This window comes from Hypanus sabinus, chromosome X1, assembly GCF_030144855.1.
Source record: "Hypanus sabinus isolate sHypSab1 chromosome X1, sHypSab1.hap1, whole genome shotgun sequence".
NCBI classification, from domain to species: Eukaryota; Metazoa; Chordata; class Chondrichthyes; order Myliobatiformes; family Dasyatidae; genus Hypanus; species Hypanus sabinus.
This window is the reverse complement of record NC_082738.1, coordinates 20284088-20309256: the sequence shown is the minus strand read 5'-3', so window position 1 is coordinate 20309256 and position 25169 is coordinate 20284088. Positions and strand designations below refer to the sequence as shown.

At 42.0% G+C, this 25169-nt stretch overlaps 1 protein-coding gene across 2 annotated transcripts in view; it reads right to left on the bottom strand.

Annotated features, from left to right (window-relative positions):
* Positions 1-25169, bottom strand: part of asic1b (acid-sensing (proton-gated) ion channel 1b) — an 878352-nt gene that overhangs the window by 258038 nt on the left and 595145 nt on the right. The window contains exon 1 of one of the 2 annotated variants that reach the window (XM_059956012.1): positions 23865-24464. The exons of the other annotated variant lie outside the window; for it this stretch is intronic. Coding sequence (XP_059811995.1) covers positions 23865-24464 — 600 coding nt within the window. Of the gene's footprint in view, positions 1-23864; positions 24465-25169 lie in introns of those variants that run through there. 2 annotated transcript variants of the gene reach the window in all.

The following is a 25169-nucleotide window of genomic DNA, read 5'->3' as shown; positions in this document are numbered from 1 at the left end:
TGCCTGGATGAGTGCACCTCCAACTTGCAAGCAGTTCCATAATGCCCAGGATAAGGCAGCTCAATTGACTAGCACCCCATCCACCATCCAAAACAGATGTTCCCTTCACCACCAACACAGTGCATTTTATATATGGCACACAGTCATTACTTGTCTAGGTGACAGAGCATGCCCAGAATCTGTTACCTCTACAACCAATAAGATAAGTGCAGCAGATGCAAATGAACATCATCACCAATTCCCTTTGAAGTCATACACCATTCTGACTTCGAAATACATCACTGTTCCATAACCATCTCTGGGTCTAAATCTTTGACCTCCCTTCGTAACAGCACTGTGGAAGCACTTAACCAAAATGACTGCAATGGTTCAAGAAAGGGGATTACTATCATCTTCAAGGGCAATTAGGGATGGGCAACCAAATAAAATGAGTACAACCAACACTTTCACTAAACTGTAACCCTTTAATAACATGTTATTCATGAATTATATCATACAAGGTAAGGAGTGAGATATCGTTCATTGGGCAAAAAAAAGCCTAAAGGGGGCAAAATCATTATGAGGAAACAACACCATTGAAAGAGAAATGGAAATAAAGATCTTCAAATGCAGAGGCTGTGCAATTAGCATTGGATAGAGAAAGGCAGGTAAATGGTATGGGTGCCCCCCCCCCTTAATCAGACCTCATTTTCTGGTTCTACTCTTTAGTTACTTGCAGATGCCAAAAATATTTGATTGCAGATATTGAGGCATACAATTGAAAATGTACCCCCCCACACACACACACACACACACACACACGGAAACCCAAATATTGGCAGTTCCCAAGTTTTAAGACTCTCTGGAAATTCACCCAAGCGATTTATATTGCAAAAATGCTTGCACAAATGAAAGAATTTACATATCAGCTATGCGTTCATCACTCCATGTGTTATGTTCCAAAAGTACCTCTTCCCCATCGAGAGCATGGTGGGGATCCTTTACTCACTGCAGAAAGGCTGGTGGAACTCATTATATTTAAAGAGTACCTGGGTGAACCTGTAGAGCTATGGAGTAAGAGAGAAGTGAGGTTTCAGTAAGTAGCTCTTTATTGGCTAGAATGGACACAACAAGCTAAATGGCTTCCTTTACCAGGATGACTTTTCTATGGTGCACCTCATCATTATACAAAGCATAAACACAGAAGACATTGTGACATTCCCTAATAACGTCATTCTGGTTAGAGATTCCAAATCCACATGAGTCTTTCTTGAAACTTTGGCAAGATCACAGGTCTCATTTTTATTAAATTATGCATTGAAGTGATCAGCCAAGCAAGGAGGAAAGTGCATCAGCTCCAAGTGAAATTTAATTGGCTCTGTGAGTGAAACATTCTGAGAACGGTGCTCCTCACTGTGTCTAGTGTGACCGAACATGTGCACAACTGTTTTAAAGCATATTTTGAATATAAAAAGGTGTGTGCAAATTTCTGATAGAGCACCAGAGACCCAAGTTCAATACTGACCTCCAGTGCTACTGTGTGCTATTTACACATTGCCCGTGACCATGGAAGTTTCTTCCTGGTGCTCTGATTTTTTTCCATATCCCAAAGACATGAGGGGTGGTGGATTAATAGGCCACTGTAAATTGACCTGTATGTAGAGTTGAATCTGCGGGGGCAGTTGATGGGCATGTGGAGACAATAGAAAGAGATTAGTGTAAATGGGTGCTTTAGTATCCAGGGCATCCTCAAGGAAGTGTCAAAAAGGTGGGGTTCCTTAATGATGGACACCATCACCCAGATCATGCCTTGCACTCATTTCTACCATCAGGGAGGAGGTACAGGAGCCTGAAGGCACAAACTCTATGATTCAGGAACAGCTTCTCTCCCCCCCCCCCCCCCCACCTGCTATCCAATTTCTAAATGGACATTGAACACATGAACACTACTTTATATCTATTTTTGCAATGCTTGCTTAACTATTTAATATGTTCTTATTGTAATTCACATTTTTCTATTTGTTACTTTGTACTGCCAACAAATTTCACAACATATGCCAGTGATATTAAACCCGATTCTAATTCATGGTCAGTACAGACTCAATGGGCCAAAGGAGCTGTTTCTGTACTGTACTGACTCAATAGCTTGAATTAGTTGCAGGTTATGATCCAAGCAATTTACTAATTCAACTCAAGTACTCTGCCATTACATGCCAGCATCACTCTTCTTGCTTGAGTCAGGAATGTTGACAGTGTCTACAGATATTACTAGTTGTGTATTATACAGAGACATTAATGCCTAGAAATTGCAGTTCATCCACTTTTAATGTGCTGCATACAGTGCCAAAACCCACTCAGATTTCTTGAAATAAGTTCATAAAATTGGCCCAAATATGTGAAAGGCACCACCATGGACCTCTCACAGCTTCTGTGGTCACTCTCCCATGCCCAGCACAGTAATGTGCAAAGAACTCCCCCATGGCAGCCACAGAACAGGCAAACTACAGTACTTGTTACATCCTTTTGTTGAAAAAGTTGCCATGGATAAAAGGGAAGATTTTATATTAAATGTATATTTTGGATACAAAAGCTGAATGCAAATGGTTCAATTTCTCGTAGCATACTTTACTTCAGTTGCTATGATTGAAGGATGAGTTTTTATTAAAAATATACTTCCATATATTGAGATATGGGTGTCACTGATAAGGCCCACATTTATAATTCATCCCCAATTGCCCAAGAAAGTGGTGGTGGGCTACGTTGAACTTCTGGTGAAGGTGTTCCCATAGTGCTACTGGGCAGTTAGAAACAGTAAAGTCAGTTGGCACCATTTAATAAAGGGAACTGATTTTAAGCTTTTACATTGCATTGTTAGCAGGAAGTTCAGATCAGCTCTACACACAACAATGAGGATAAAGCACAGGCTAATAAGAAAGAAAGCAGAAATAGTGTATATAGAAGGTGAGAAGATATGACTGGATTCATTATCAGTTTATGCAAGCCTGCAGATGAACCACACTCACCTCAAACCAAGGACAACGCAAGGATGTTCCTGATATTGAGGCTTTACAAAGATCATTAATACAGCATTAATGCAATTCACCTCCAGACCAACCACCCCAACAGTAGACTTCCTACTACCCTCCACCTGGTCCCATTTACACAATACCAGAATCTGCCCAAGTTCACATCTGGTTGACTTTAACCCATACAAACAATGTGCATAGAAAGATATGCTAATACATGGCCTTAGAAATAATAGTTCCCCTCAGAATAAACAAAAGACTTGCATTTCTTCCTGCCGCCTACAGTAATAGAGTTGTCCTTACCTACCACCTCATGAGCATCCACATTCAAAACATCATTCTCTGCAACTTATGTCATCTCCAAAGGGACCCTACCACCAAACACATCTTTACCTCCCCCACTCTCCACGAGGAATGTCCCCTCCATGATCCTTTGTCCATTAGTCCCTCTCCACACAAATCTCCCTCACGACACTTATCCCTGCAAGCAGCAGAGGTGCTACACCTGCCCATTCACCTCCATTCAGGGCCCCCAAACTGTCCTTCCAGGTGAGGTATCACTTCACCTGCAAACCTGCTGGGGTCGTCTATTGTATCCAATGCTCCTGCTGCATGGTGAGGCCAGCCATAAATCAGGGGACTGCTTTGTCAAACACCTCCACTTCATTTGCCGAAAGCAGAACTTCCCAGTACCCCAACATTTTAATTCCGATTCCCATTGCAACATGTCAGTCCATGGCCTCCTCCTGTGCTACAAAGAAGCCACATTCAGGGTGGAGGAGCAACACCTTGTATTCCGCTTGTGTGTGCTCCAAGTTGATGGCATAAATATCAATTTTTCCTTCCAGTAAAAAAAATTCCCCTCCACCTGCCCTCTTTTGCTATTTCTCACTCTGACCTCTTACCCCTTCTCCCCCTGGTGCCCCTCACCCTCCCCCTTTCTCCTAACAATTTTTCTTCTGCAGCCCTTTACCTTTCCTACCCATCTGGCTTCACCAATCACCCTTCTAAATGGTCCTCCTTCCCCTCCCCCTACCCCTACCTTTGCATTCTGTCATCTTCCTCTTTCTTTTCCAGTCTTGAAGAAAGTTCTCGGTCCTAAAGATCGACTGTTTATTCATTTCCATGGATGCTGACCTGAGTTCCTCCAGCAATTTGTGTGTTGCTTTGCATTACTACTGCTCTTTTCACATTCTTTCCAGGGCACCTCAAAACACTTCACAGGCAATTAGGTACTCTTGAAATGTGGTTTAAAACTCTGGCAGCCAGATTTTACACATCAAGCTCCCTCAAAACAGCAATAAAATAACAACCAGTTTATCTGCTTTTGATTTGAAGGATAACATTGGTCAAGACATCATCTGTTCTTCAAAATAATGCTATGGGATCATTTATATTTGCCAAGAGTGTCAGCAAGGTCTCAACTAAGCATCTCAACAAATGTGTACCTCCAACACTGCAGTACTCCCTCAGCGTATGAGGAGGGTGGCAGCCTATATTTGTTCTCAAGTTTCTGCAGTGGGACACGAACTCAAAATCAAAGATGTGGAAGCAATTTTATGAAACTTCTTAATAGTGTAGCAAGCACCTTATCACATTCTGCATTTATTGTTCCAATAAAGTTCAATCACATTCCATCACAAAAGGTATGGTGCTGTTGGAGAACATTTCTACATCAACACCTACTTAGGTTCCAAGTTAGATTTCAACTCAAGGCTCACGACATGCTGCCCATTTTTTTCTAAATGGCCTTACCAGTGATGGTGCCAATTCATCATTGGTCAGGAAATACCACATTCCTCACATCCACTGCTATGCATATTATAGATGATGGCCAGATGCCCCAGAATGGACATTACTGCCTGCCTTTTCAAGTTAGTGTTTTTTTACAGCAAACCAAAGAAATCTGCCAAGCTCATTCATACAAATGACAGCATTGTGCATCTGCCCAATGCTGTGTCCAGTTCTATCACTGTGGAGGAACAGACAGGCTTTCAGAGCCATCTTGCTTTGCAACTTTGTTGACAGCAAGCTCCAAGGATGCAGCACTCCGGAGATAGTAGGATTCGCTCACCATCTGTAAGGATGTTACTTTCATCTTTCTAACCTGTATTTAACACACTCTCAAAACAAAAATGAATTTGGGCAAGGGAACATGCCTGCACAGACTAGGAAAGGAGTTTTGAAGAAATTATTTCAGCAGGTGTCATTGTATAATTACAAAGTACAGTACATTGGCTGTAAAATAGTCATTACAGTATTTTAGGAAAAAAAGAATGAGTAAGCATGCCTCAAGGAATTAAAATCTTCTGGGTCTGTTTTTAAAACCACAATGTTAGGGCCAAGGTTATCATCTTCCAGGAGTGAGAAGAATACAAAAGTACGTCTAGTGCTTCCATCAATAAAACCCTGAAGGTTGAGGGAGAGAAAAAGCAAGCAGAGCAAAAGGCACGTGTGATTAATCAATACGTGATATCGGTAAGTGCAGTTCAAGACATCACACATGGGATCTCAAAAATATCTGAAATGTTCATGAAGTGGTGGCACTGAGGAAGATATAGCCTTGCTCAACTCTGGAGCTATTGTAAAATGGCTGCCTGCCAAGTAAGCAAGACTGCACTTGTTAAAAAAGTTAAAAATATTGAACTCTTTTTAGCAGGTTGAAATATTCACACACATGCTGGAAACACCAAAAGCTATTGTTTAACTCGCTTAAAAAGCTCGTTTTTTTTTGCTAGATGGTCAAGCAATGGAAACCATCAAAATAAGGCTACACATTATGATTTTTTAGTGCCTTAGTCTTAATCTCGCAGAGTAATTTTATGCAGTCATAAATACTTAAGATTGCCCAAAATACTTCAAGTTTTATGAAATTTCCAAGAATACAGAATAGTGTTATCTTCAATTGCTTTACACTACAGGCAATCTGAAAACATGGACAATCACTCCCACAAACTGAGCCTATTTTTGAACTGTTGAAGAAAGAACTCAAGGAATCCCTGGAACAAATCTCATGCAACCCAGTAGGAAACAGCGTATTTTAAATCTTGTTGTACAAATTCAGTCAAGAACCTTTCAAGTAAAGTATGATCACAATGTGATAGAATTTTACTTTGCAGTTGAGCAACTTAAGTTGGAGACTTAAATAAAGCCTTTGATACGATGAACAGACTGGCAAAGGTAGATTGTAAAATAAATAAATAAATCAGTCGAATGGTCTGATAAACAATAACAGTGCATATTTTATCCAGAAATAAAAATACACATCAGAAATGGAATCCACCTGTTGTTAAGAAGACTGGAGTAGTTTTCAATTAATGGACCCTTATATTATTGCCAAGGGTGATCAATCAGAGGATTTGGAGAATTTTAAAAACCAATTAAATCAAACAAAATTTTAGAAACCAAACAAAATATTGATAGCAAAGACAAAAACATATTGGCAAGAAATTCAAAATGAGATTTTTTTTAAACATGTGGTACATCAGTACAGGGTAAAAAGGAAGAGAGGAGTGGAGTAAATGTGGCATGTTTGAATTGAGAGGCAGGACAAATCCTAATGCAGAATAAGGAAGAGGCTGAGATGTTATGTAAATATTTTGAATCTGTCTTCAAAGAGATGCAAACTTGCCAGAAATAATGGAGAAACAAACTCAAAGGAGAATGAAATTAAGTATGAGTAAAGCAAATTCCTCCAGGTTCGGGGGTTCAGCACAGGGCTAACAACCCTGAATAGTAAAACAAAATTGTTACGGAAACAGCAATGAAGAATCCTTTTACATATGAGTGTGATGGTATTCCTGAGTCTCCACCCGGGACTTGCATGACTAAGTAGTGAAAACCGCGAGGAAGCTACTCACATGATGAAAGAAGCCCTGGACACCACCATTACTGCTTTAAATACCAACAGTGTAATGACCGTAAAAAAAATTGGTAAAGAGATTGGTACTGGAGAGATTAATGGGACTCAAAATAAACCCACTTGACCTGATGACTTGAACATTGTCAGATCCGAAAAGTGATGGCTTCAGAAATAGTTAATGCAGTAGTGATAATGTTTCAAAACTTCCTGGATCATGAACAGAACAAGTGAACTAGAAGGTCGCAGTTTCTGTTACTTAAGAGATATAGGAGACGAAAGACCAGTTAGCCATGAGTTGTCACGAAAGTGCTGAAATCTAATATTAAAGAAATCAAAAATTGCATGGAAAAATCATAATGCAGACTCAGTACAGATTTATGAAAGATAAATAGTGCTTGACAAACCTAATAGTGTTTTATTTAAGGATCTAACAAGCACTGCAGTTTGGCCTTTGAGCTTCTAAACTGCAACTGCTTCAGCTTTTTCAAAATGATGCAAAAAGTTTTTAAACTATAAAAAGCAAATACAATATAATGACAAGGTCAGAATGGATTCCTACTGCCTGCCTTGGTCCAATTATCCCTTACCACAAACTGAAAGCAATACACATTCCTTAATCTGAATGTGGAATGCCACAAGGCATCAGCAAGACTTAAAAAATTTGAAGCAAGTGCTTTGAATTGTTGCAGAGCATCACTGAGAATGAAAAATATGAAAGATTCTGCAGCCTTCTTTGGGGGGGGGGGGAGGAAGGCAAATTATGAAAGTAGTACACTTTATTTGAAATTGCACAGTGCAATGCTAATCTCGAGAGGTGTTACTTACCTTCTCATCTGACCTGCACACCTGCTCGCAGCAGCTATTAATCTTCAGGTGGCGGTCACCAAAGTAAATAACTGCTGGTTGTTACCATCAATCAGTGACTCCATTCTGCTTTTCACCACAGGATCCAATTAGTGACTAAACAATACTCCTGTATTGATGCAGCCAGTTTCAAAATATACCAGAGCGGACATAGTGATCGATATCAGCCCTTAATTCATTAATCGACTGTATACTGAAGGCACGAGAGTCAAGATTGTGGTGTCCAATTTGGCACTGCAAATCCTGCCTCTGCAAATTCACTCACTGTTTCCTCTCAAAACAACAGTTTGCATTTTAAGGAAACCTTTCACACTGCAAAACGTTTAAAGCTAATTCACAGGAGCAAGAATTATAGTCAATCCTTAACCTTCTAACTTCTAGACAATATAATCGTAATTTGTATTGTTGCTCCTGCTCAGGATTTGAACCCTTGCTATCCATGTATTATTCTGGCGAATCCACTCATGTCCTTCACCCCAATATACCATTTCTAAAATGTCCAAAGTTACCCATAATGCTTCAGGTGCGATCCAAAATAGGCTCTATGGAGCTGTAGCACAGTTTCAACTTCATTGTACCCACTTCTCAAGATACAAGGGGCAGAATGAAATTACCTTGACATTTTCTGCACTGTTGGTGACATTTTAATGATCTATGTGCATGGATTCCAAAGTGAACAACCTCATACGTCAGTTGTGAATTCCATTTGCCAACTTTGCTCTGCAAGACCTTGAAGGCAACTAAACATAGTACATGCAACCACCAGAGGACAGTGAACCTGATATCAACCCATTCACTTAATGCCTGAGAAACTCTCAAGGTCAGCCATTTCATTGATGCCAAGTAAGGTCAACTTAGCCATGGCAGGAGTGGAACTCTAACGTTGGGTTAACCAGGAATCTGCCTTAGATGTGAATCCTAGTGACCCCTTGCTGGTATGCTTGTATACTTGGATGATGAATGACGGCAGTTTTGAGGTATGCTGGGTGGTCAAGAATGGCTGCCACTATGCAGTGTCCAGACACATGGGTAGATGAGAAGTTTACCATTGGACCTGTAATTGGGGCAGGATGAGGTCAGCAAGACAGAAAGCAGAAATAATGTCCTTTTGTTCATAATCAGTTAAATTATGAATATTTTAAGATTGGGGTCCTTCATCTGACAAAGGGTTTTGGACCAAACCATTAACTGTTTCTCTTTCCACAGTTGCTGCCCGACCTGCTGGGTGTTTCCAGAACTGTTGTGTTTTTTTTTATTTAATTCTTATAGCATCTGTAGTTCTTTGATTTTCATTTGGAGTTACATATCTAGCAAACCGGCATTTGCCAACACGAGCAAAATGTAGACAAAATTGGAAAAGTGCTATTTTTATCCAGTGCCTGGTCACCAGTTTGAATGCTAATTAAGGTCAAGAAAAGCATCTAAAACTACATCTGGGTGATAATTGTTTCAGCAGTTGCATAACCACATAACAGAACATCAGCTTCTTAGGGGAAATGGTGCAGAATTGGAATAATGAGGTGGGCTGTTACATGTAGATGCAAGGTAAAATTACAATTTAGCTCATTAGCCGAGCAAGTTTGAAACAAGCAAGCTTTACTTTGTTTCTAACACTTCAGAAACTGAATCCCAATGGCAAAATCAGTCTATTTCTTCACACGTTTCATGAATGTGAACATTGCTCATCTTTTTCTTAATTTCTTTTGGCCGAGGCACTGCTCGCTCACCCCGCTAATCCACTGGTTCAATAGTATAGCTTTAATTCTGTTAATGGCTTAGATTGAATAATGTCAATGGAATATTGAGAAGCAAACCTTCACCACTGTACACTGCCACTCCTCTGCCCAATAACCCCGAGCTTTAGCACATCTGGTTCTAACTCAAGAGAACGGAACAAGTCAAATCAATGAATGAGAAACTGCCACTAGGAAGAGGACAAGGTAACAGTTCATGCTTGCTCAATGATTTGCCCAGACATCCATCTCGGGAATACGTGACACCATCAATAGAATTTGTCATTGAGCAAATACTGTGGTTCAAAGATTGTGACTCCTTGGAAATAATCAAACATGAGACAGAGAAAAGATCTAAAATTGAAGTCAGCGAGTCCAGAGGTAGAGGCTGTAAGCCCAGATCAGGGACTGGAGGTTGAAGGCCTGGAGTCTGCAAGTCTAGGGCCAAGCACTGGAGGCAGCCTGCCTCGGGGTTGGAGGGCATGTCTGTGTGAGGGGCGGGAAAGGGGGTTGTTTTGCTGCTGTTTTGTTCTGCTGAACATTGCAGGTGTGCTATGTTGGTGCTGGAATGTGTGGTGACACTTTTAGGATGTCCCCAGCACATGTTTGGGTGCGTTGATTCATAGAGCAAATGGCACATTTCACTGTATGTTTTGACGTATGCATGGTAAATCTGAATCTGCAACATACCCTCAAATTGCCTTATCAATAAAAGCAAAATGTAATCAAGCCTTATGAATTTTTTTGTTTTATATACTAAGCTACGGTATGAAGTCCTTTACAAAGAACCATGAATTACCTTCATGCTAAATGGACCCATGTGGCCACCACTAGCAATGCCTCAAAACTCTCAGCCCACTCCAGAACTTGAAGTATAACTAGAACTGTCAGTTAAACATCCGAGGGGGAAGAAAAATGTTTGACCCAACAAGCGGGGTCTACTTACTTGTCAGGCTGAGGAAACAGAGCAGCATTTCGACAAACAAGCCACTATATCAGGACATAGGTTAAAAAAGTCTTCTGTATTCAGGCCTGTGTGAGTAGTGCACACTGCTCGAAGACTACAGGAGCTCAAGTGAAATCTGTGGAAGTGGCATCAAATTGTGTATTGTATGCTCCTTGGTGCACCACGTGTGACTGGGTACTTTTGTACGTCAGTGTGCCACGTGCACCAAGGACCTGGAACCCATTGACAAACGTGCGACAAGTTTCCAGATGTAGTTTCCTCAACTAAATTCTGTTGCTCAGTGTGCATGAATGTTGCACACAAGATAAATTCTTGATGTTTCAGGACCACACTGTCTTCTCAACACCATTCATTTTATAAACTTTATTTAATCACTTCACATTTCTGAAAGTCTAGTTTAGAAATCCAAGATCAAAGACTGAAATAGCTCAGTACCTACAACCTCCACAAATTATAACCAAATTGCTTTCCTTTAAGCAAATTACTTTTACACTTAATTATGCAAAGAGATTAAGTGTCTTTCTCATCAGCATCAAAGTATTAGTTAATAAAATTCTTCATTTTAATGTTCAATATTTATTAATGTTAGGATTGATTGCACTGAAAACACGCCCTGTTCTCCTAACCGATAGTGTTTTTGTGTGTTTGCTGATCTTCCAGTCATTATGTCTCCCAATCTCTTCCCAAACCTATCATTCCCCCCTTTTTGCCTCTTACTAAAGTCCTCCTGGCTCCCACACTGCTGACAAAGCCTTTAGTCACCTTCCCAGGTTTCTCTCCATTGATTTCCTCGATGCCATTTTGCATGCTATTGCTGCAAATATAAAGTATTTTTTAAAAAACAGCAAGTGCATCATATCCTGGAAAACGTTAAATGCTAGCTTCCAAGGTACAGTACACTGACTTCTTACCCTGATGTCTTGGTTTTAAAATCCAACTGCACTTAGCAGATCAGAAGATGGGAAGTTGGAAATCCTTGACAGAGTAGCAGAATCATCCCCCTCTCCACAATAGAGTAAATGCAATGGGCCCTCATTGAAGATAATTCATGTTATATTAATTCAGAAAGCTGACAGTGATCCATTCCTTGTAACTACATTAGACATTCACAACAAAAAAATCATCTAAATCAAAACTCTCTCAAACCTCAGAGTTGAGCCAAATATCAAATGCTCCTTGCATTCCATCTACCCAATCTCAGATTTTCTGGAGCAACAAACAATCTGCTGCAGAAAGATTGTCAGTATGTCAAGCAGCATTTATGGGTGGTGGGAGGAATTGCTGAATTTTTGGGTAAAGACCTTGCATCAGGACTGGACTCTTGCATCTCAGACTTTCTGGACATCTTTCCACTTCCCCATTCTCTCACAGGCATCCAACTTTCACTTAAACTCATCAGATTGAGTATGGATTGAAGCCATAAATATGGTTACGCATGATGAAATGCTGTAGGTCACTGTGATTCTGTGGTGAATTGCAGCCTGTGTAATCTATCTCAACTCAGTTGGCTAATATTGGATTCAGCACGTTGCGGCTGACTTGGACTCATAATTGAGGCTGATGCTCCACTGCAGTGCTGAGAGAGAAAATAATAGGAAGTCTGAAAAGAATGAAGGACCTAGTTTACCCCTTGCAAACATTACTCTTTCGAGCATAATCATATAGGGTCATTTCCTAGCTTTCATTTTGCTAACACTCCAGAGCTGCCCTGTGATTGTTGGGAATTAAGGACAATTCACTTCAACACCAATAGACACAGGAACATGACAACATCTTATTATCAGAGTCATACAGTATTAAAACAGAACATTCAGCCCAACTGGTCCATCCATGCCAATTAAGATGCCCATTCAAGCTAGTCCCATTTGCCAACATTTGGCCCATATCTCTCTAACCTTTTCTATCTTCTCTGCTATGTGTCATGTCATGTGACATGGATGATCATGGTCTTTCAATGACCATGACTGTTCTTGGCAAATTTTTCTACAGAAGTGGTTTGCCATTGCCTTCTTCTGGCCAGTGTCTTTACAAGATGAGTGACCCCAGCCATTATCAATACTCTTCAGAGATCGCCTGCCTGGCATCAGAGGTCGCATAATTAGGAACCGTGCTATGCACCAGCTGCTCATACACCATCCACCACCTGCTCCCATGGCTTTGCATGACCATGATGGGTGAGTGGGGGGGGGGGGGTCTAAGCAGGTGCTACACCTTGCTCAAGGACAACTTGCAGACTAGCAGAGGGAAGGAGCACCTTATACCTACTTTGGTAGAGACGCATCTCCACTCAGTGTCCTTTAAGAGATGCTATTTTACCCATCTCAACCACTTCCTCTGCCAGCTCATTTGACACGTGTATTGTATATTAAAAAAAAGATGTGCAAGTTCCTGTTCATTCTTTCTTTCCCCTCTCACCTTAAACCTGCTGTATGCTCGCTTGTTACTGATACCAACTCTGGGAATGCATCCAATCGATGTTCCTCATGATTTTATACACTTAACCATTAGCACCAACAAAATATCAGAACCACGATTAAAGATTATTTGACAGACAACCATATCAACCAATGAAGTAGCTTTCCAATTGGGTACAGGAAAATGCAGCACCAGACAGACATTGAGCAAGAAACGTGGAGCAGGGCTGTTGACAACACTTCCAGGAATGTCTCCCAATAGAGATGAAATGTTTATTCAGACTCCTGCTGACATAATGCACAAGGTCAGGGTCTAACAAGTGACAGGAGCCAAATCACACTCCTGTTTCTCTATCAGACAAGATTCAGATTAACCGGCTACTAGTCATACCCCTAAGTATGTGCAAATGGCAAAAAAATATTAATAGGGAGTTGAGAAAATAAGATGCAGAAGTACAGGAAAGTGGACAGATAAGTGGACTCTGCTGGTGGACAGCATAGACCAAATGGGCTGAATAGCCCCCTTCTGTATTGCAGTAAGTTTTGTTTCTTACTAAAGTGACATCAATAATGCTGGCTTCCACCTTTACTGGATTGTTATCTAGTTAGTTGTAAAGTGTTAAAATTTAGTTGATATTTTAATCAGGAAATTCTGGGAATGATTTTCATCTCAGTTATTATTCCGTTTACGTCTAAGGACAGGGAGGTAGCTGGACAGAACCAATGTGGAGAACAGATATGCTAAACCAAGCTACTCTCATTTTGTTGAAATTTATAGGTGGCGTGAGATTTAACAAATGTCTTGGTGAAGATCACCAAGATAATTTTTGCCTCTGCTCATGTAGTTATCAGCAGATTCTGGTGAGCCTACAAATTGTGGATGATGTAAGCCAGATGGCAACCATTTCAAGCAGTATTCTAAGGACTCCCAAATTTCTTTCAACCTAAGATTTTCATTGTGTCATTTAGCTGCATGTACAATTCACAGCATTTGTAAAATTTTACAGAAGCAATGTTTGAACCTCTCTATTGTGGTGACTCTTCTAGGAATGTCATTTATAAAAACGATAATGGAAGTGTATCTGAGGAGACCAGTGGGAAGGATGCAAACTTAGATCAAGCATCAAATTCAATCGGACATAGCTCTCCAAAGAAAAATGGCTAAGGAACCCATGGTTCCTTGAAAATGCAAAGCCCACACCAATAGCTTCAGCTAACAGCCTGGCCAACCACCAAGTTCAAAACTGCCTTTCCCTCTGATTAAGTTAATGAGTTACAGGGAATATAAGCAATCTTATCAGTACTTCACAATAGTATTCACTGTCCAAGTTTCCAGAATGCTTTGCATTGTGGCCTCCTCCCATTCCCACTCAATGCCTCTGTGACTACTCGGAGGCTGCACTCATCTGACATACATTGCAATGAGAGCGTCAGACCAGGCAGTCCCCTCAAAGAGTAGACTTCGACTATGCCCTTCCTCAATAGGCAAAAGGCATCCGTTAGACTCGTGAGACCATGGATTTGTACCTTGGAAGGTTTCCAGGGCAGGGTTGTATGGGCAGTTGCCCATGCTGCAAGCCTTCCCCTCTTCATGCCACTGGGAAGAGCACAAGGGAAGGGCACTAGGACCCAAGCAGCTTGGCACCGGTGTCATTGCAGAGCAATGTGTTCTTAAGTGCCATGCTCAAAGACACAACGCGCTGCCTCAGCTGAGGCTCAAACCAGTGACCTTCAGATCACCAGACCTGATGCTTTATCCACTAGGCCACGCTCAAACACATGCCCTTCCTACTCCCTAGTCAACTAATGCAACCTACTGCAGGCTGACCAAACTCACTCTCCACAAACTTGAAGTAATTCAAAACCCTGCCAACCATGTCCTATTTGCCAACCACCCACCTTACTGAACTACACTGAACCCCTCTTAAACTAAGATTTTCAAAAGCATATTCCCATTTTCAAATGTCTCTGTGACCTCCCTTCTTTTCACACCCCCTCCCAAATTAGGTCTTCTGCACGCCAACTTTATTCCCAATTTTTAATTAACCATTGTAATGGTGCTTTCCACTGCTTGGGACCCAAGCTCTACCTATTATACCTTCTTTTAACAAACTCCTGAAATCCTACTGCTTTGGGCTTGATATCAAATTTGGTTCTATGTTGCTGTTATGAAATGGAGGTTCTTGTTACTGAAGGTGTCAGGCTGAATACATCTGGTACTTTCCTGCAACAGGTCAGAAAAGCTATTCTGAATATTGTATGGGAAAGTTTCAGCTCTAACACACCATGATGAGTGTAAAATATAAATGAAAGGAAGATATCCAAGGCTCAGATGTGCTTGGCCTCTAGCCTGGCCATTGCTCTGCCAGTTAAATGGATGGCTGCCCCCTTCATTATCATTAGTGCACAGAGCCAGACCACTTACCTGCAAGGTCCTATATTCTCCTGCAAGAAGAACAAGTACAGACACGTAACCTGCTAAAAAGAGAAATGGGCCCGTTTATCACAAGAGTCCATGCTGAGCCAAAGGACTCAAGGTCAGGATGGGTAGAGTGGGAGGATTTCTCTTGGCATTGAAAGTGCATTTACAAGCAGAAGAACCTACAGCCTGCTGGTTCTCATCCTATTTCAACAGAGTGGAAAGGGAAAAGTTGCTGCTGCTGGGCTCTGCAGAGTAGAGTTTATTTGGAGTTTCTTACCTTAAACCTCCAATGAATTCTTCCTGCACTGCAGCCTGGTCCGAGGTGGTGGAGTTTACTTGCATTGCCACTTGTCCACACTACGATAGAGTACCCATTATCTATAGGAGGAGAATGAGAGCCACTTGTTCCTCAATTGCTCCAAGAACATGCCAGAGGCTGTGCACGACCACATGCTGCCACAATAACTGAGCTACAATAAACAAAAGGACACAATGTCCCCTACACCATTCTCTTTCACGTGCCCATTCTCCTACCACCCACTACACGATAAGTAATTTACATTAGATGTTGCCTCATCTGAAATTGCCTCCAAGGTGCCCTATTGCAGCATTTCTGCTGGTGCCAGTCAAATACCAGGCAATGGAAAATGGCACAAAGCCTTTGTGGTCATCCAGAAGAAAAAGCATCCAGCCTCAAAGTAATTATTTGATGGGGGAATTAGGAGACCATGACATGCCAATTCTTTCATCCTTTTTGTCCAGAAGAACATGCAAAAACACCAAGGAATAACAACTTCTCGTGACATAGCCAGGAAATACATTCAGTGGCCACTTCATTGGGTAGCTCCTAAAGTGGCTACTGAGTGCATGTTCATGGTCTCCTGCTGCTGTAGCCCATCCACTTCAAGGTTCAATGTGTTGTGCATTCAGAGATGCTCTTCTGCACTCCACTGTTGTAACATGGTTATCTGAGTTACCGTAGTCTTCCTATCAGCTTGAAACAGTTTGGTTAGACTGCTCTGACCCTTCTCATTAATGAGGAGCTTTCACCCACAGAAATGCTCACTGGATGTTTTTTGTACCAACTCTGTAAACTCTAGAGACTTGTGTGTGAAAAGTCCCAGGAAAACAGCAGTTTGAGATACTCAAACCACCCTGTACGGCAACAACAATCATTCTACAGTCAAAGTCATTTAGATCACATTTCTTCAAATCTAATTTAATCTAATCAAATCAAATCTCTTCAACTCTACAAATCTCTGTTGAGACCGCACTTAGAGTATTGTGTTTAGTTCTGGTCACCTCACTACAGGAAGGATGTGGAAGCTATGGAGAGGGTGCAGAGGAGATTTACCAGGAAGTTGCCTGGTTTGGAGAACAAGTCATATGAAGCAAGGTTAGCAGAGCTGGGACATTTCTCTTTGGAGCGTAGAAGAATGAGGGGACTTGATAGAGGTCTACAAGATTATGAGAGGCATAGATTGGGTGAATAGTCGGTACCTGTTTCCTAGGGCACCAATAGCAAACACCAGAGGGCATATGTACAAAATTAACGGAGGGAAGTTTAGGGGAGACATTAGGGGTATGTTTTTTTCTTATACACAGAGGGTTGTGAGTGCCTGGAATGACTTGCCAGGGATGGTGGTGGAGGCTAAAACATTAGGGGTATTTAAGAGCCTCTTGGACAGGCACATGGATGAAAGAAAAATGGAGGGTTATGGGGTAGTGTGGGTTTAGTACTTTTTTTTTAAAAAAAAAGGATTATATGGGTCAGCACAACATGGAGGGCTGAAGGGCCTGTACTGTGCTGTAGTGTTCTATGGTTCTTCCCCATTCGGAGGTTTGATCTAAATGACAACTGAACCTCCTGACTATGTTGGCATGCTTTTGCATTAAGTTGCTGCCACATGATTGGCCAATTAGGTATCTGCATTAACTTGCTAATGTACTTAATAAAGTGGCAAACAAGTTTATTTCCTTTAGAATCGAATCCGTACTTAACCAGATCGTCACTAACCAGATCTGCCACAAGCACTCATGGGTGACAACAAGCCAATATTACTTGTCAGCAATATATTCTGCAGGCTGGCAGCATGTTTTCAGTTGAGACAGGCCCACTGCTTTTTATAGCAACCAAGTGTAGCGGAGCTCACAGCTGTTCAAGCAACAAGGGAAAACTTCATTAAACAAAGTAACACTGGCAGCTGATGGGTGGGGAGGGGTGAAAAACAACAAGGCAGGATGGAGAAACGTACATGAGAAACAGGAAACTTAAAGGAGGAAGTCATATCAAAGATTTATGCTTCATCCTTGGAAGAAGGTGAGCATCCTCTGAAGAAGAGATCACAGTCAAAGTATGGCACAACACAGAAAGGCCATTTGGCCCATGTAAGCACAATGTCAGGCAGCATCTATGGTGAGGGGCGGGGAAGGGTTTGAAGGAATTGCTGACATTTTGAGTTGAGGCACTTCACCTGGAAGGATGAATGATCTTAACCCAAAACATCAACTGTCCATTTCCCACCACAGACATTGCCTGAACTGCTGAGTTCCTCCAGCTTTTTGGATGGATGCCAAGAAGCTCTTTCCTCTGGCTGGATAATCCAGACAAGGGTGCTGTCCCAAGATATGGGGGGGGGGCGGGGTGGGGGGAGGTGGGGGTGTCAGATATTTAAAATTGAGCTGAGAAATTTCTTCTCTCAGGGTTCTGAATCTTTGGGATTCTCCATCCCTTAGGGTATAGATGCACGATCACTGAAATATTTTGTGGACAATAAAAGGGAGCGAAAATGATGGGGATCAGGCAGGACAGTGATATTGAAAGGCTCATCCTGTGCCTCAAGGGACTGTATGCCTTCCCTGCTTCTAATTCCGAAGTGTAACCATCCTGAGTGTCCTCTCCTCTGCTGAAGCTATTTGTACCAAATATTGTTTTTATTAGACAGTGATTTTGTAGTAAAGTGGTTTGATTTGAACTGAATGCCCAATCATGTACTTATACTTTGTATTGTAAAAGCATCTATTCATATAGATTGAGGAAAAAGTAACATTCATATTTCTCAAGTGCCAGGCAATTACCAGCTCCAACAAATCCAACCAGCTTCCTTTCTATGGCATGGCCATCAGTAAGAGTCCCATCGTAAACATCCTGGCGGTCACCATTTGCCAGAAACTTGACTGAACCAGCCACATAAATACAAAGGAATGTGATAGAGTACTCTTCAATGGCATGGGAGAAGCTGCAACAGCATTCATAAAGCTAGACAACTTGACTAGAGCCCTATCCATCATCGTGAACTGTCATTCCCTCCAGCACTCAGGCAGAATGGCTGCAGTGTACACTAAGTTTCCTTAAGACCAAATGACATAGGAGCCTAATTAAGCCATTTGGCCCAGAGACTGCTCTGCCATTTGATCAAAACTGACTTATTTTCCCTCAAACCCATTCAGCTGCTCGTAACCTTTAATGCTGTTACTAATCAAGAACCTCCACTTTAAATATACCCAGCATCTTGGCTTCCACAGCCATCAGTAGCAATGACCTCCACAGATTCATCATGCTCTGGCTGAAGAGATTCCTCCTTACCTCTCTTCTAAAGGGATGTCCATGTATCCTGAGGTTGTACCCTCTGGTCCTAGACTCCCCCACTATCAGCATCATGGGTGTGCGGGGGGGGGGGGGGGGAGAAGAAATGGTGGCTATTGTGGCTGGAGGTAGTACCATGTTAAAAAAAAACACCAAGGTTACTCTGACAACAGCTGCCAGCCTGTGACCTGTACCAACTAGAAGGGCAGGAGCAGTAAAACCCTGGCCTGGAATTGTGTTGTTACTTTTTGATCATCTTAAGGTCTAAATTCTGGAACTCTCTACCTAATGGCACTGCCAGTTATTCCTTAAAATAAATTAAGTACTTCAAGGAAGCAACTCAGCACCACCCCAAGGATAAACAGGAATGGACAATAAATTCCAGATTCCCCAGATATATGGACATCCTATTAACAGTTAAAGCAGCTGCAGGATTTCAAAGGTGCCATTATAGGAGGTGGCAAAATGTTTGTTATGTGAGACTGGAGCTTAACAGGTGATATGCTGTCAGCAAATTCCTTAGTGGTTACCAATATGACAAGAAGTGGTCAGCACAGTAAAAGCATCACAACTTATAATTCGCATGAGTACTTTTTATAAAAAAAAGTGATGATTGAGTTGTTCTTCCAGTTAGAATTAGCACGTTGCAACTAATAGAACCCAGCTCACAGGTTCCAGCCACCTCACGGATGTCAGAGAACAACACAAGCCCGAAGAGATCAGCTCCCTGCATGGCTCCAATGTTGGTGATTCCCATCACTTAAATCCTTATTCTATTCTTAGACAATCATAAGAAGTTGGGCTGTGCTTATATATTGGTAGTTTACACACCCTGCATATCCCTGGGCTCCACAGAAACAGTTCAGGTGCCCCCAGAGCAAATGTCCAGTCACAAGATTAAATCCCCTTCCTTGTGGCCAACCACAAAGATAAAAAGCAGGAATAACTCATGACAAATTCTCACCCCACCAAATTCTCGATACCCCATTAATAGGAACTTTTGCACCCATGATATTTCCAAGCAGAAGGCATGACATTCTAAGGTAGTAATGAGTAATGCCTCAAATTTCTCAGCTCGGCTGTAGTATCTCAGCCAGTCAAGTCTATTGTCATTTAACTATATACATGTATACAGTGAAATGAGACAATGTTTCTCTGAACCAGGGTGTAAAGCACAAGTTAGTGTATGTAAGGATGAAATGTACAGATAAACTACACATAAATGTGCATGAATTAAATACTATAAGGTACAGAACAGATTAACTGGTGACACTTTGAATGGGATGTGTCAGGGAGTTCAGAAGCCTAATGGCCTGAGGGAAGAAGCTGTTTCCCATCCTGACTGTTCCTGTTTTTAAATGCATCGGAGTCTCCTGCTTGATGGTAGAAAATCAAAGATGCTTGATGGATGGGTGGGATCCTTGATAATACGCAGCGCTCCTGATAGATGGATAGTAGGGAGAGCCCTATGATCCTCTCAACCATTCTCACAGTCCTCTGTAGGGACTTCGGGTTGAATGCTGCTATTGAAACTGACCATACATCCAGGTAGTCACAAAAATAAAGATGATTGGCTATCGGCATAACAAATTCTCAGAGGAGCAAAGCAAATAGAGAGATCATTGTAACAGTTAAAAGTTAAAGAATGGGGACTAATGGCATGCAAACAAAAAATTTCCATAGCATCGTTCATGTCCTTTTCAGAATATCCCAAAATAATTTTCAAGTTTATTCACCGTTAATTAGGAAATATGGTCCGTTTGCACAGGGCAAGCTCTCACAACTGTAAGGTAATAACAACTACAATATTGGTTGAGAGCAAGTCATAACCAGAGATACAGGGAAACTCCCCTGCTTGAGTTCAAAAATTAAACCATGGGATCTTTTACCATTAACTCTGAAGAGTTTGTAGTTTGCCTGGTCTGAAAAGGCAGCCACTGCACTAGAGAAACAACCTGGACTATGAGCTCAAATCTTCAAAGTATTGATCTCATGACCTTTTCACTCAGAACAAGCTACTGACTAAAAGAAATATGTTTGCACATCTATTGCTTCCCATACCATCAGATCAGTCACCTAGGATAAGTCACAAATAAGCAGAAGTTCAAATGAGCAGTAGTCACCTGGCCCTGGTGATCAGCTGAGCTAAAGAAATTGAAAGAGTTTAATTGGGACAAAGCAGGCAGGCACTCTAGAGGGACCCAATGATCAAAAGCTCTGCCTCACATAATCAATGCTGACACACCAGTGCCACGCTGCTGAAGATGACATTTATGCTGGAGCTCTTAATCCAAGGCTCCCTCAGCTCTCTCAAGTCATATAACATGGCACTATTTGAAAGAACTTTAAAAGATGCAGATGCTGGAAATCTGAAACAAAAATAGCATATGCTAGAAGCCCTCAGCAGGTTAGGCAGCATCTATGAAAAAAAGGAACAGTCAACATTTTAGGTCTGTGAGCCGTTCGCTCTCCCAGTTCGGACAGAGGCTCACAGACCAGAAATGTTAACAGTTTCTCTCTCCACCAGACCCGCTGAATATTTCTGGTATTTGCTGTTTTCAAGTGTTAGAGGTGTCCCTAAACTGCCCTCAGGCCAATTATTTTCCACCCTCAGTCAAAATATTAAAACAGGCCACTTTAGAGCAGGGGTTCCCAGCCTGGGGTCCATGGATCCCGCCCTTAATGGTATCAGTCCTGGCATAAGAAAGGTTGGGACCCTCTGCTTCAGAGCCATAATGCAATACAGCACAGAAACAGGTCCTTCAGCCCAACTCGTCCATGTGCACCAAGATGCTTGTCTAGTCCTGTTTGTCTGTGTTTGGCCCATATGCAACTAAGCTTTTCCTATCTACGTATCTATCCAAGTGTCTTTTAAATGTTATTGTACTTGACTCAAATACTCCCAGTATTGCAATGTGGAATCTTGCAGTTCACAAATCAGCTGTTGTGGGGATCAGAGGAAAACCTAGTTATTAAGAACCCACTGAGCTGTAGTACAGAGGCACCTACCATCCACCCGACTCAAGACTTGTTTTTGAAAATAAGTAGAAATTACATCCCAATAGAAGGGAATCTCAGTTTGTCAAGTTAGAGGGGGGAAATGGGAGGTAATAAATTTAAGAGGATCACTATTTTTTTTTTAAAAAGTTCATTATATAAATGAAGTGGGGAAGGGTAAAAACCAGTCACATTTTACAACAAAAGTTTATCATGTCCCCGTTGACTCTCACCAATTTTTACAGATGCATCATAGAAAGCATTCTATCCAGATAGATCACAACTTGGTAGGGCAATTGCTTCGCCCAAGACCACAAGAGATTGCAGAGAGTTGTGAACACAGTCGAATCCATCGCACAAGCCAACCACCCTTCCACTGCTATCTACACTTCCAGCTGCCTTGGGAAAACAGCCATTGTAATCAAAGACCACTCACGCCTGTTCTTTATCTCCACCTCCCCAGGCAGAAGATACAAAAGCTTGAAAACATGCATCACCAGGCTAAAAGACAACGGCCCACTGAACAATGGATAATTCTTCTCACACAATGAATTTTTGATCTCCCCATCTACTGCATTGTTGCCCTTGCACTTTATTTGTCTACCTGCAGCACACTCTGTGACTGGAACACTATATTCTGCATTTTGTTTTCGCTTTTACCATCTCGATGTACTTGCGTATGGTGTGATCTGTCTGGATGGTACATAAACAAAAGCATCACACTATATGTACAGGTGGCAACAATAAACTAATTACCAAAAGTTTGGGAAGCTCTGTAAGTTATGCTCACGCCTCAAGAAGAGGCGACAAGTCAGACAGGAGTGCAAGAGGCTGCAGAGTGCAGTGGAATCAGACAAGTCCATCTCTTCCCACCATTGACAATATTTACAGCAGGCACTGCATCGATCAAGAATCCCCACCACCCAGGCCAATGGCATCCTCTCACAGCTGCCATCAGACAAGAGGTTCAGGAACCTGAAGTCCCACACCAACAGGTTTGGGAACAGCTACTTTCCCACAACCATCAGGTTCTTGAACTGACCTGCCATACCTCAGCAATGGAACACTCCGAGCAACCACTTGTACTTCCACAGACTTGTCTCAGACCATGTTGGTTTTTGCACTAACGTCAAGTTTATTGTCATGTGCACAAGTACAGTGAGGTAGAGGTAAAATGGACAAGTTTGCTTGTAGCAGCATCACACTCACAAAAGTAGACAACAGAGGGCAGAAGTACCATACAGTGAACAAGTCTATGGTGCAAAAGCAAAGACAACTGAAATTCATGGTGGTGCAAAAGGTGATTGCCTAATGTGTTGCTTGTGCAGCATCCCCCCTCCACCAACTCATATAATTTATGCACAAAGTATGTATGTTCTGTGTGTTGTCTATGTAGCAGGGATGCTGTTGAAAATAGCTAAGCTGGTTGCATCTTGGTCTGATATGGCAATTTAAGTGTGTGCAAGAAGCTGCTGTGTAGTAGACTGAGCCCAATACATCACTGGCACATCCCTCCCCACCATCTTCATGAGGTGTTGCTTCAAGAAAGCAATATCTATCATAAAGCACACCCATCAGCCCTGCTATGCCATTTTCTCAGCACTACCATCAGGCAGGAACTACATAAGCCTGAAGTCCCACACCACCAGGTTCAAGAACAGCTACTTTCCTACCAACATTTGTTTCTTGAATAGACCCACACAACTTTAATCACTATCTTAATATGCAACACAATGAAACTTCGAATACTTTGTACTGAAAGAACCTTGCCTTTCTTTTAATTGTTTTCTTCTATAATTCATGTTTTCGTGTGAATGTTGTGTTGATGCTATGTGCCTGTAATGATGCTGCAAGATTTTTATTGTACATATACTTGTGCACATAACAATAAACTGAACTTTCATTGCATCTGTATCTCACTGGACATGTGCACATGTCAACAGACTAAAAGTGACAGCTCTAGAAGTCCCGGCCACGTCGGGAAATATCTCCCTCAGGTAAAACTCGACCTTACCACAGTAAAGTTTTCCGGGCCGCATGCTTGCGCGCGGTATTTGCATTCTTTTAGCATATCCTCCAGCCGATGGCTGGTCCTGTTGAACAGTTCGTACATGCTGAGCAGAGAGTTGTCGTTGTCGCCGGACTGGGCGAGTTGGAAGCCGACATCCATGTCTTTAGTGTAGCCTATGAGCGGGCCGATGCGCTCGAGGTCGGCATAAGTGATCTTGGAGCGCCTGAATCGGTTAAAGTTGCATAGGGTCACGGCCGGGAAGTACATGAAGTGACTGTCGATCTCGTCGAGAACCGTGATGTGATGGTACTCCAGATAATACATGACTCGGTCCATCACTTGGTAGAGGAAAATAGCCAGGGAGGAGAGGAAGGCGCAGCCCCAGAGCACCTGGCGCACCCCGCAGCCTCCCTCCACGAAGATGTGGTTCATCCCGTGCAGGGTGGTGCTGCCCGCGAAGCTGACGGCGCTCGGTGGCTGCTCCCCCTCCTCCTCATCATCATCCTCTTCTTCCTCGGAAAACTGCTCGAAACTCTGCTCTCTTTTCTTCTCCTCGTCCTCATCGGCCGCAAAGGAAATAGTACAAAATATCTGGACCGGCATTCTGAATGAAGCCACAGTTAAGGAGCTGTCGATTTCTTTTTTGTTTCAAACTAACAAAATCACAAAAAAAAATGTTTTATTTTCCCCCTGCGGCTTTGACGCGTGAAAATTCTGTAAGATTAACAAGAATGTATCGCAATGAGTTAAATGCAAAAATCATTTCATACTGGAAGAACTTAAAGACATTTGGATATTATTTCAAAGCCGCTCTTGTTGCACAATAGGATCCAGTCAGCTCCACTGAAGAAGTACTGTGCTGTCTGTTGACGCTGCCTCGGAGAGTACTGGAGTCAAGATGATGAGCTGCCCAATCTACTTAATAATTCATAAGGAGCCCGTCCCAACCGACTGTGGGGAGGAGTTTTGTCAGTGGACTTGGCTCTGCTGCCTTCATCCCGCGTTCAGTTTGCAGCCCGAACTGAATGCCTGACGTACTCTCTTCATAAACAGAGCTCTTTTACCTTCCTTGTATTGCAAGAGCAAATCAAATAAGCCCAGAAGTATTGGGGCGGGATGTGATGCTGGTAGTGGTGTAAAATACACGAGTCTCTTGATCCCTTTTCCTTTCTTCTGAAAATAGCCTCGACCAAGAGTTCAATCTTCTTAATGAGTCAACATTTGAAAGGTGATGCATCAACCTCACAGCAATTGAGATTTATGACCAGTAATTGCTATCTGTTGACCAATTTGATGGACTCACGAGGG